General features: G+C 42.2%; 1 protein-coding gene across 4 annotated transcripts in view; it reads left to right on the forward strand.

Annotated features, from left to right (window-relative positions):
- Nucleotides 1-8,178, forward strand: part of PTCH1 (patched 1) — a 68,078-nt gene extending 59,900 nt beyond the window's left edge. The window contains exons 21-24 of one of the 4 annotated variants that reach the window (XM_025896455.2): nucleotides 885-984; nucleotides 2,351-2,605; nucleotides 3,664-4,198; nucleotides 5,879-8,178. In XM_025896455.2, the coding sequence (XP_025752240.1) occupies nucleotides 885-984; nucleotides 2,351-2,605; nucleotides 3,664-4,197 (889 nt within the window). In that variant the 3' untranslated portion in view covers nucleotide 4,198; nucleotides 5,879-8,178. Of the gene's footprint in view, nucleotides 1-688; nucleotides 706-884; nucleotides 991-2,350; nucleotides 3,588-3,663; nucleotides 4,199-5,878 lie in introns of those variants that run through there. The other 3 variants (XR_001922369.2, XM_018086160.2, XM_018086161.2) reach the window with 3 other exon arrangements.
- The last annotated feature ends 3,881 nt before the right edge of the window (nucleotides 8,179-12,059 follow it).

Below are 12,059 nucleotides of genomic sequence, written 5' to 3' on the forward strand. Positions count from 1 at the left end.
AAGGATCCCAGACCTTAGCCCTCAGTGGTGGGAAAGGACAACTGCTTGTGCACTTTTCTCTTCTTCCATAGTATTTCAGCCTTTATGTTTGAATTGGCTGACGCAAAACAAGAGTATTCAGAGATGCTAAATTGTTCAACAAAAGATTAGCCTGCAATGCAGCTCTGCCATTGTGGAGCACTCTTACTCAGTACAATGCTGAAGCTTACTATAGAATGGGCATTTTCTTTGCAGAAAGCGGGTTCCTGTGTTGTAAAAGGGTTGCAATTCAAGCTATTTGGTAAAACTGGAACTCACAGAATTCGAGGCGTTAAGTTGTGATTAATGAACGGCGAGGAAAACCCTTACCTGATATACTGTAGATTTAATTAGACATTCTGCTGTAAGTTGCAGAAGCATTTCACAGTGGATTAACTGCTGGGAGAAGAGAGCTTCTTTTCCTTCTAGACTAAATTGTTTAAATTCTACACCCTTCACTTCATTTGTTTGCTTCTGCTGGGTTTTCACTAATGGGGGCCCCTTTTCATTGTATTTGTGCTTTCAATCCATTCAGCTATTCCCTGCACATTCCATATTTTTGTGTTTGTGTAACACATTCATAAGTAACATTACATGCTTCTAGATTTTGGGAAATTAACAAACATAATTTTTTTCTTTCCTTTCTCAACTAACACTTTGCGGAATGTAGCTTCTCTAATTCAAAAGGTAAAAACCCTATATCACTTTTCACACAGAGATATAATTATTTACTGCAATGTGAGTAATATATTGGATTAAATTTAGTATATATATTAGTTTAACATGTGTAGGAATAATTTGTAATCCCGTATTTCTAACAGTACTTGTGGCTATTCTCTCCCCCAAACCCTTGAACTGTACTACAGGTATTTCTTTGCTGTTTTGGCAATCTTAACCATTCTGGGAGTTCTCAATGGATTGGTGCTGCTTCCTGTTCTTCTTTCATTCTTTGGACCATACCCTGAGGTCAGTAAAATTAATGGGGAACAGAAGAAATAATACTGTGTCTGCAGCCCTATCTCTCCTGATCACTCCCCTTTTTTAGAAACTTTTCTTAATTCTCTTGGATTTAGTTTCTTGATGTAGGGGGTCTTGGGGGGGTGTTTAGTTGGTTGGTTGGTTTTGTTGTTTTGGTTTTTTATTTTTATTTTTATTAAAAGTGCTGTTTGTTACATAGTTGATATTATTCTATTTTTCAAACTTTTTTTTAATAAGTCTTCTTTTAGAGGCCACAATCAGCAAACCTGATACAAGTCTAGTATTATTTATGCTTTTAAAAGCATAACGTGATACGCAAACAAGTTTGTAAAATAAGGATTTCCCCCAATACTTTGCAAAAGACAGTTTGTTTTATACGTGTAGCTTCTTCTTTCTTACCTCGTTGCCTCTGTTGCATTCCTCAAAATGTTTAATTGAGTAGACCACCAGGAAGGCCTGTGTGGACCAACATACCCAGTGGTGGTCCACAGACCACACCTTGGTAACCATGACTGGTCTGCCAGAAGGTCCCTGCTGTCCAGTCCCTACTCCCTGCTGCATCCTCCTGCCTCACGTGGCGTTCTTGATGGGTGGAAGGCTTCACTTAGGTGTTGGTGACTTTACAGTACAAAGCCCAAGTCCAGATACCAGGATTCAGAGATAGCAAGTGTATATTTGGTTGTTGATCATTCATTACCTACCCTGTAGTTAATACAATCGCTGTGTTACACAGGGATATCTTTGTCACGTGTCAATGAAATCAGTGTGCTGGGTTTCACATGTCTGTGTGTCACAGGTATATTTGAGAAGGGTTTGGGTTTTTTTAGTAATGGTAAAACAATTTTGACAACAATGTGTGTTCTCTTAATTCCCAGCTGTACACATGACCTATCCCATACTCGAGCAATGTATATGTGTGTGTTATTACCATATATATTGCTATGATACATGTGTCCATCTCTCTTTACAGATAGGCAGTGAACCATGCTATACCTGTGCATTTGAGGTGATTTTCTGAAATCACTGTTAGTGCTTGCTGAAGGGAGAGGGATTTTTACGTTTATTAAGTGCAAGTGCACACACACACACACACACACACACACGTGCACTTCCTGAGACAGCGATACCCAGAAGAGTCTGTGTAATCCTGTTTACATGAATATCCACGGATGGAGGCCATGCCTTTCTTTCCTTCAGTGATTTTTTTCAGTTCAGTATAAACATTCCCCAGGAAACTGCTGCTTAGGTTGTTGTGGCATGGAGAGTGTATTTGGCAGGAGAACATTTGTGTCAAGCAGTAATGATTAGAAGGGTAATGCTAGCTGAATATTACTGAATGTGTTACCGTCTTCAGGTTTCTCCAGCCAATGGACAGAACAGATTGCCCACACCATCTCCTGAGCCACCCCCCAGTGTGGTGAGGTTTGCTCTGCCACCTGGGCACACAAACCATGCCTCGGATTCCTCTGACTCCGAGTACAGCTCTCAAACCACGGTGTCGGGCATCAGCGAGGAGCTGCAGCAGTACCAGGGCACGCACGGCCCCGGGGCACCAGGGCACCAGGTCAGAGTGGAGGCCACTGAGAACCCTCCCTTTGCAAGATCCACTGTGAGTAGCTTTCATAGGGACCAGCAGGAGGACAAGAAGAGTTTTGTTGTTTTGGGGGTTTTTAAGATTTATTTAAATCTGTTTTCATGCAAAACTCTTTCATATTTCTGGCTGATTGTGCTTTGTGACTTTGTGCCAAAACCTGTAAACAAGTAGTGAAGGCTTTCCTCGTCCTCTCCTTTGGAATCAAGTTGGGGGTAAAGTGGTGGTATGAAAGCAGAGGTCTTCGGCATGTATAACTGCTGTTACATTGTGCTGACACCAGCCACAAGAGAGAGCTCTCCGTCTGTTTGATGACTTTTCAGGGAGAGATTACAAGATCTCAACCTCTTTCACACAGCTCTTGTGGATCACTACCTCATATACCTCTCTGTGACAGCACATTTTGGGGAGAAAGATTGCCAGAGCCAGAAGAAAGCAGTTTAAGTGTTGTACCAAATCATGGGCCTTGTTGCATCTCGCTGCTGGGTTGGCATAATTGCGATTTCAAAGGAAAGCGAAAAACCTCTGTCTCCTACCCCTGCTGGTGTTGCATGCTGAGCTGCAATATGGATCTGGTTTTGTTCAGGAGAGGCCTAGAAATAGGTACAAGCACAGCCACATTTGAAGTTGGTCACGGCTTATTGAGAGATGTGGCTGCTGCGCTTCACGCTTTTTATGGAAATCAGAAAACAGATTCCTACAGTCTATGTGAACTACCCTGATAACATCCTGCGTATGTTCCTTGCATGGAATAGACCCTTTTCCAAATGCCAGCAATTCTGCTTGTTGAACAAGTTAAGATCAAGTGCTTGTCATCCGTCTCTTTGAAAAGGTGGACCAGTATGTAGGAAGCTTACAATAATGTGTTCAGCTGTCATCCTGTGTTCTCCTGAAGACATGCTTTCTAGGTTTTAATAACTTCAGACAAAAAACACGGAAAAATCAATTAGCAGATTCCACAACATTACCTTTGTAGAGCTAGAGCATTATTATATTTATTCTCGGTGTAAAATATAAGCAAGCATAGTTTGCTTAGGTTTGTTAGAGACATGACTGTGCATCTCTCTCTCTTCCAGGTGGTTCAGCCAGAAGCAAGGCATCAGCCAAGCCCCGGGCTGCAGTCGAGTGCAGAGCCCGGCACGCAGCAGGTGTGGGGTCAGGGCAGACACCCCAAACGGGACGGCAGGGAGGGGCCGCAGCCGCCCCCGTACCGCCCTCGCAGGGACGCCTTTGAGATTTCTACTGAGGGGCATTCAGGACCCAGCAGCAGGGACCGCTCGGGCCACAGGGCTCGTTCCCACCCCGTGAGGAGCCCAGCGTGCGGGGCCGCGGGCACGGCGGGACCGGGACCGTCCTACTGCCAGCCCATCACTACTGTGACCGCCTCGGCTTCTGTGACCGTCGCTGTCCACCCCGCCCGGCACGGCCACGGCGCCCGGGCAGGGAGCTGCCCCTCCCACGAGGGGCACCAGGAGCCTGACCATGGGCCATTCGAGGACCCCCACGTGCCTTTTAACGTGTGGTGTGAAAGAAGAAACTCTAAAGTGGAAGTTATAGAACTGCAAGATGTTGAATGTGAGGAAAGGGTACCTGGCAACAGCTCACAGTAAGGTAGGTCCAGCACGTGTAACTACAGGCTTTGCCTGTGTCAGGCAATAGTATGAGAGAAAGAAAGAAAAAAAGAGGAAAAATAAAATTTGTCAGAGGTATCTTTCCTTTAGATAGCGCTACTTACAGGTCACTGATCATCCTAAACCGTGAATAGAGTACATTTTGCACTAGACATGAAGTTGGATGATGTAGTGCTCTCCAACGCTGAGAAGTTATTGTGGGTCTAGACTGAACTGCTTCCAAGAGCCTTGGAAAGTGGATAAGTACATCATGCAGTCCCAGTTTACCAGATGAGGAAAATGAAGCAGAGTTGCTGTGTAACTTTTTCAGAGCTCTGTGATTGCATTTACCACTGATAGGTCCTGTCTTCTGACCCCTGACTCAGGCATGCTCTAGCACAGTGTGCAGAATGACATTGCCTAGGAGAGTGTAAATTGTCAGCTCCTTCAAGAGTTGTTCCGTCTTGAATAAAGTAGTCTGTGGAAGAATTTGAAGTCCATAATGAGGACTGAATCCCTCTGGAAGATGAGCTGATGAAAAGTGGGAAGTCCTACCATGCCTACTGTGCTGCTGCACAGTGGGGTGTCCCCTGCTCTTTGAGGGGCCCTGAGAGACCCACCCCATGAACTCCCACCCTGGAGGTGTCGTGGGCCAACCTCTGCCTGGCAGGGGCAGCTGCAGGGGCTGCCACAGGTTGGATGGGGCAGAGCTGACCTGGCAGGGTATTGACGTGTTCTGTGAAACCACAGATACAGCTGGGGAGACTTGCTGCCTAAATCATTGTCTGTCTTTAGGCTGGCAAGAGAAGGTCCCAGGAAATGGTTCTGTTTATAACAGGCAGGATGTTTTAGAGGATGTTTGGGGAATATAAAGATTTTCTTTTTCTTTTCATTTTTCTTAGTTTTTTGTTATTTTTCTAGGGAGTACTTTGAAGCTGGGAAGCCCACCGGGTTTTTACTCTGAAAGCTTTTTGGATCTTTTACCTGAAAAACTGTTTCTCACTATTTTTACACTGGTTTTTTTCTTGGAGGGGGAAAAAGAGAGTGTTAAACAGTTACTTAGTTGTAGATCCCTGTTTTTTCTCTTTGCTTGTCTGAGCTTTTCAGTGACAGACACTAGTTTGAGCAGAGGAAGTAATTTTATTTTGGCTGTAGGACACATGCACGCTCACACATACAGAGTTTTGGTGGAAATTTTTATGATAACTCATAGAATCACTTTCTGATTTATAAAACATCTCTCCAAACATCCCAAAGTGCAAATAGATGTGAATGCCTCTGGCCTTCCGGTCTAGAAATCTGACAAGTAATAGTATCCACAGAATAAGGAAGTACTTGGGCTCATCTGTTTGGAGCTGAAGTGCATGGTTGGTAATGTGAGATTCTTAAATGTGTGCAGTGTTCAATGCAGTGTCTCTGTCCTTCAAACATTCATTGGTTTTGACTGAATTTGTCACAGGTATCTGAAAGTGGGAACTCAAAATTAAGGCATCTGCATTTTTTTAATTGGCGTCAGTATTTCTTTACCAGGAAATTAATGACTGAGATGAAAGCAGAGCCAGCGTTTCCTGGCTGCTGACTGTAACCTCAGGAAACATGAAATGAGTTGGATTAGCTTGATTTGTTTGTTTTTCTTGAGCTTTAATGGATGTTTGGTTTTTTTTCTTCTGTATTTATACAGGGTAATAACTGAAGCAAAGAAGAGGCCAAAGATGGAAAACTGTATTTCCAGAACTGCTTGAAGAGAAGAACTGCTTGAAGTTGTAGAAAAGGACATGCTGCATCAGGACAACAGTTCACTGTTACTGTAACCTATTGTATTATTTTGTTATATATTTCTTTTAAGTATTTAAAAGATGTACACATATGTAATATACAAAAGAACAATGTAAAGTAGTATAATCTGGAGTAATTTGCCTCTGGGCAATAGAATGGGGACAATATTGTGTGCGCTTTGTACTTTTTGTACATTGATTTCTGTGCCACAATTAAGCTTAATCTAGTTCTAAATTTCAGCATAAGTTGCTGCTGCTTAAATATTTTATAATTTACTTGTATAATTCTATGCAAATATTGCTTATGTGATAGGATTTTTTGAAAGGTACATGTCTGTTTAAAATATTTTAAATTTGCGTATCACGACCCTGTGGTAGTATGAAATGACTGTTAACTTTCACACACGCTATGCGTGGTAATTTTTAAAATAAGCAGATACGAAGAAAAGCAAGTTAATCTGGGAGGCTTAAATAATTTTAGATATGTGCAGGGTTTGTTTTGCTGTATGTATTCCTGTGTGCATCTGGAAATATGCATCTCTGTGTATGTTCCTGGTGTACTGTAGTTTCTCTTTTACTGTATGTTAACACCTGGTGGGCTTATAAACCCACTGATGCTGATGTAAGTCCAGCTTTCCCTGTTAGCAGGCACTAGTAAAAACAGAGTTGGTGTTTACCAGCATACACACCGTAGACTGCCATCATCAAAGGCCCAGCTAAAATAAAAGAGAAGACAGGGAGGTGAGGTTTGGGGTTGTGTTTCAGTTCCAAGACCCCGACGACTTGGTTCACATGACTTTGGTCAAGTCACTTAACTCCCCCATGCCTCAGTTTCTCATCCTGTAAAATGGTTATAATTACACTTACCTACCTCCCAGGAATGTTGTGAGGCTTAATTACTGTTCCTGTAGTGCTTTGGGTTTTTTGTTTTTTTTTTCTTGCAAAAGGTGCCAGGTGAGTGCAAACACTATAACCATTATTTTTTCACTTCCAAAGGTGCTGGATATTGAGAGGTGCTGGTGGTTATAGAAATACAATTAGCATCTGCCTTATTTTGATACTGTTAACCATGAGTGGCATTAGAAGCTGTGGATGATGAGTTGCTTAATGGTGAGCCACAGCTCAGTTGTGTCGTTACAGCATTGAAAGCAGTATCTTTGGTCACCTTATTTTCATGGCAGGAAGGAGTTAATAGTAAATGATAAAAATCAAATGGAAGGATAAAAAGAAAGTATATACACTTTTTAAATATAAATGGCTTTCTGGTGGGCCCAGGATGGTAATGACATATAAAACCTGGGTTGTTCTTTTCTCTGTTGTTTGTGTTTTCCCATGCTGCATTGGCACTTTTAATCAAAACAGCTAAACTGGGATCTCTTTGCGAAACTAATTTAGCTTTTTGTACTATTATTTTTAAACTAGAAGGGGATTGCTGCAGGTGAAGGGTCTGGAAAAACACTACAATCTGTGTTCTGGTTGGAAACAAACCCTAAGAACGGAGAACCTTAAGTTAAAATAATGCAACACAAATTTTCCTTATCTCTGTCTTCTTTTTTCATCTTTTTTTATACCCTTCTCTAAGCTGTTTTTTAGAGCAGGTAGATGTTCAATTGTGTATTCAGAGCCAAACACAACCAATATTCAGTTTCTAAACCAGCAGTGGTGGGGCTTTTCTTTACGTATTCCTGAACAGCAGTGGCCAATTCTTTAATGGGAAAGTGTTTTTCTTCAGTGGCTTCAGGGAGTCTGTCTTTGCCCGCAGACCTTGCCAGCATAATGAATGGGGATAATTAGAATGCACAAATTTCCATGCCTTTTTTTGCTCACTTGAAAACACTTTGATATGAGGCACTTGTTTACAGATGTCCAATGTGAACGCTCGAAGGGCAGGTGGCGAGAGCCTGGTGTCGTTCCCCTAGAACATAAGCTACTGTCTCAGTGCACCCCAGGGGTTAATGTCACAGCTGCCTCCTGGTCCAGGTCACTGTCCAACCAACGGGAAAACTCTTGGTGACAAAAAGACGAGGGGCCCCGATGTAGCACAAGCAGCACACTAACCTCAGATCATACAACCCTGTAACACAACTGTATGACACTAATGGGAGCTGCCTCCAACTGCCCAGTGCCACGGCTGGCAGGGCTCCCACTGACACTGCCCTGCCTCCTGTGCCACAGGCTGCCCTGCCTCCTCCTCCTCCTCCTCCTCCTGCTCCTCCTCCTCCTCCTCCTCGGGAGGGAGGGGGCCCAGGGCAGCTGCAGTGTCTCTGCCCTGCCCTGCCCTCTGCAGGGGTGAGCTCTCTGCTGCTTCGTGCTCAATGTAGACCTTCGATAGTCACATTGGCAAGAGAACTCAGTGGCTGGCAACATTTGTTTTGTTGGGTTTTGGGTTTTTTTAACTTTTTTTAATCATGGATGATATTTATATTTTTGTATCATAGGAATGTTTTTTCTTACAGTATTTGTCATGCCAGTTTATAACAAACAAGATGCAGGGATTTTATTTCTATTGGAAACACTATTACAGTTATGTTTTTACTGTTTAATGAATTTTTATGTGTATAGAGTGCTTACTAATGTTAAATAGGAAAGAGTATATAACATTTACATTAAGGATTTGTCGTAGCTTTTAGTGTAAGGAGTTAAAAGGAAAAAAATATTCAAACTGGGTCTCATTACCTGCCTGTTTTGGTGGGAGTGGGTTTGCGTCATTTCAGTTACAAAGATAAAATTATGCCATATAATTTATTTATATGAAAATTTATTTTTGTAGTGTACATAGTAGTCATCAAGTCTTTTGACAGAAGTATATTTTTAAAGAGTTTATATGTAATGATGATACCATTATGTTTTGGAACACTGCTGAGATACGATTACAGTGCACACTTTTCCTTGTAAACCCCCTGGAGAAAAGAAAGTGTTTAACAGTGTTAAGAGAAAGAGAGTGTGAATATTCATACAATTCAGAACTGTGTTTTAGCTACCATTTGTGATCTAGTGTGGTTCTCATTTTAAACTTCGAATGGAAATTGTACAAACTCTCTAAATATTAATGTTCGAACACTGATAGAAATTCTAACATAAATAAAAAGAATATAACTTACTGGTTATTGATTTTGTTGTTTATGGAATGCTTCTCTATATACCACTGGTCAGCTGTGAAGGTACAAACATGCAAGCGTTCTGATTTGGAGCATGAACTTGGAATGTTTGAGAGATTTGCCCATTTTGGTGCAGGAGCTGTTTCCGATACCCTGTCTAAATTGTAACCTGCTGGTCCTTGTCTGTTGATTCTGTTACCCTTGTTATATGTTGGGGGATTGTGGCTGGATTATACATTTAATTCTCACTGTGAATGAAACAGTTTGTGTAGACTTCAAACTCTTGGCTAAAGCACTTTACGTACAGGTTATTTCTGCTTAGCTGTGGGAGGAAATTCTTTTGTCTTTTTCCCATCTCTGTGGTTGCTCCCTAAATTGGTTTAGAGAAATAGTCTGGTATTTTCACTTTGTGGAAGAAAAAAAAAAAGTGGAGTTCTTCAAACTCTGAAAAGCCCTCCATAAGAAGGGAGGGTCTTGACAAAACTTGTTTTGGGAAGTGTGCTAGTGATTGCAAGGCAGTGTGCAGGTCCCTGTGCTGGGCACAGGCCCTGCCTGGCAAGGAGGAGAGGCTACTGCAGGCACAGGGGGGATGTTGTAAGTAGACACGTTTGTCTGAAGTCATTTGCATCATAAACCTCACTGTGATTTGTCCTGTGCAAAGATACTCTTCTGAGCATCCCTCAAAATGCCACAGATCCAGCCAGCTTATCTGCATCCTTTTTTAGCCAGCTTTTACTCTGTGCTAGAACTCTTAGGTATTTTTTTACATAAGTGTTCAAAATGTCTCATAAATAGCCCAAACATGTCTTGAGATAACTTATAATTCAGTCTCTACTTTTCATGGTCAGAGGAAAGGCAAGTAAAATTTTCTAGTTTATGTTTTCTGGAAGTTTAACCACAAAAGAGAAAAAGAGAATTAAAGGACTTGAACTGCAGAACTCCTACACCTGTTTTCTTGCTACTCAAAACACTCTCCTTCACATCCTTAGGATTAGCCAGGCTGAGTCAGGTTGCAGATTTGGCTTTGGGTTACAGCCCGTGAAAAGAGTGCCCACTGAAGCCTTACTTCGCTCAACTCACTGACTTTTGTCTTTGGTGTCCCAGCCATGGGGCAACTCCATTCACAGGGCTAGAAACCACATAAATAAACCCATAAATTCTGTCAGAACATAGGATTTTTCTTTAAAAACTCCATTTTGCATCAACAATAGCTATTTACATGACGTTATTTGTCATGTTTAAATTTCTGATCATTTTGCTGTCAGTCTTATTAACCCCAGGTAAAAACTAGATTGGCCATATTATTCAGGCCTTAAGTAAACATGTGGCCACATTTGTGTTGGCATAATGCATGTATTTAACAGCTCCAGGAATGCTGCATGCTGCTAAACTGCAGCAGCACTTATGTATAAACACGTGTTTCATTTTTGTTAGCTTTTACTCCCAGTGAGCATTTGAGACACTGACTGTTTATATCTGAAAATCACCGTTGCCAAATTGTAATTATTTTTAATGTCTGCTTCAAGGGATGAGAACAATTACTACTTTCCAGCTCCATTTAATCATTCTTGTCATTTTTGTTGCAGTCATGTTAAGCCTTATTGCTAGAACAGGATGCATGCCAGGAAACTGCACTACCTATCTTGAGTGGCTTAAAAAAAATACATGCCCAGTTTACCTGGTTAATTGTAGGTAATTAAGCACACAAAATGAAGTGGTACCACTGCTTTAACCAGAAAAAAAAGTATTTAACATATACACTGGCATATTTGATACTGCAAAAACCCTTTTGCCCTTGCAGATAAGCAAGGACTTAAACAAAGGCATCTCTGCCTTGGGTTCTTGGTTGTCTGCAGTGGCATCCAGGCCACTTCTCACCCTACCAGAGCTTTCCTTATGAACATTTCCACCTTCATTTTAGCAGCTGTAACTGCACTGTCACTGGTGTTTCTGCTGCCACAGCAGCTGTGCCTTCTTGCAGTGGAGAAGGTTGTATCTTGGGTTGGTGGAGCACAGAACACAAGGCAGCAGCACGTGTTTTATCTGCTTTGCTAATCAGAGCACTCTCACAGGCTCTTCTCCAGGCTTCATTAAAGCTGCCAGGTAGGAGTTGCAGGTCATCTGGTTTGAGTTAGGACCTACATGCACACGATGGATATAGGTTTTGCTCAAGGGAGCACCAAAAAACGTGACCTTTCTGTCTGGTCTTTCCATCCCTTGAGCTGAAATCCTTGCAGTGGGTCTGACTTGCAGGTCCCTGGCTGCCTAGCAGACCCCACAGCCTTGTGGAACCAGCTGGGAAGCATGGCTGTGAGCCACAGCAGCTGGAAAGGGGAAGATAGGAAGCTGGAAACTTCTTCCCAGGCTAGGGAGGACTCTGCCTCTTGGAGAGGAAGGGGTGGAAACCAGGAGACAGATTTCACTCCCAGGCGTGTGAATGAGGTGGGTCTCCCCATCTGTTGAGGGGGAAAGACCACTGAAGTATTTGAAAAGCAATTTATGGCAGAAATGAGAAATACTGGGTGCTCTGGAAGGGAAAGAGCTCCACCATCTGATTTATGAGGCCCACAATGATATTGCTAATATATTTCAATGCCTAGGTAAAACTGATTTCTTTGTTCCAGGTCGTATCAAGTTTAGCACCCCTAGATTTTTTCATCTGAAGTTTATGTTGGGGAATAGATTTGTAGGGAGGAATGTCCACCTAGTCTTTTGAAAGAGTGGGGAAGGGAGAGGAATTAAATAAGAGTTACTTGGTAACTAAGAAGAACTCAAAAGAGGTTCTTTTTTTCCAGCTTTTGTTGCTTGGATGAAGGGGAATCTTTCCTCTCTCTCTACCTTGTGACAGATGTTGTGTCTTACATGGAAGACAAGAAGTTGTACCTCTCTGGTCTGCTGGATCTTAGTAGGGTTTGTAAGTGGGGAGCTTCATTTAGGAGAGTCTGTCACTGCAGAGTGCTGTTCCTGCACTAAGGTGGCTTTACTGAAA

The sequence above is a fragment of the Manacus vitellinus genome, unplaced genomic scaffold (genome assembly GCF_001715985.3).
Source record: "Manacus vitellinus isolate BGI_N305 unplaced genomic scaffold, ASM171598v3 scaffold_9_pilon, whole genome shotgun sequence".
Lineage (NCBI taxonomy): Eukaryota > Metazoa > Chordata > Aves > Passeriformes > Pipridae > Manacus > Manacus vitellinus.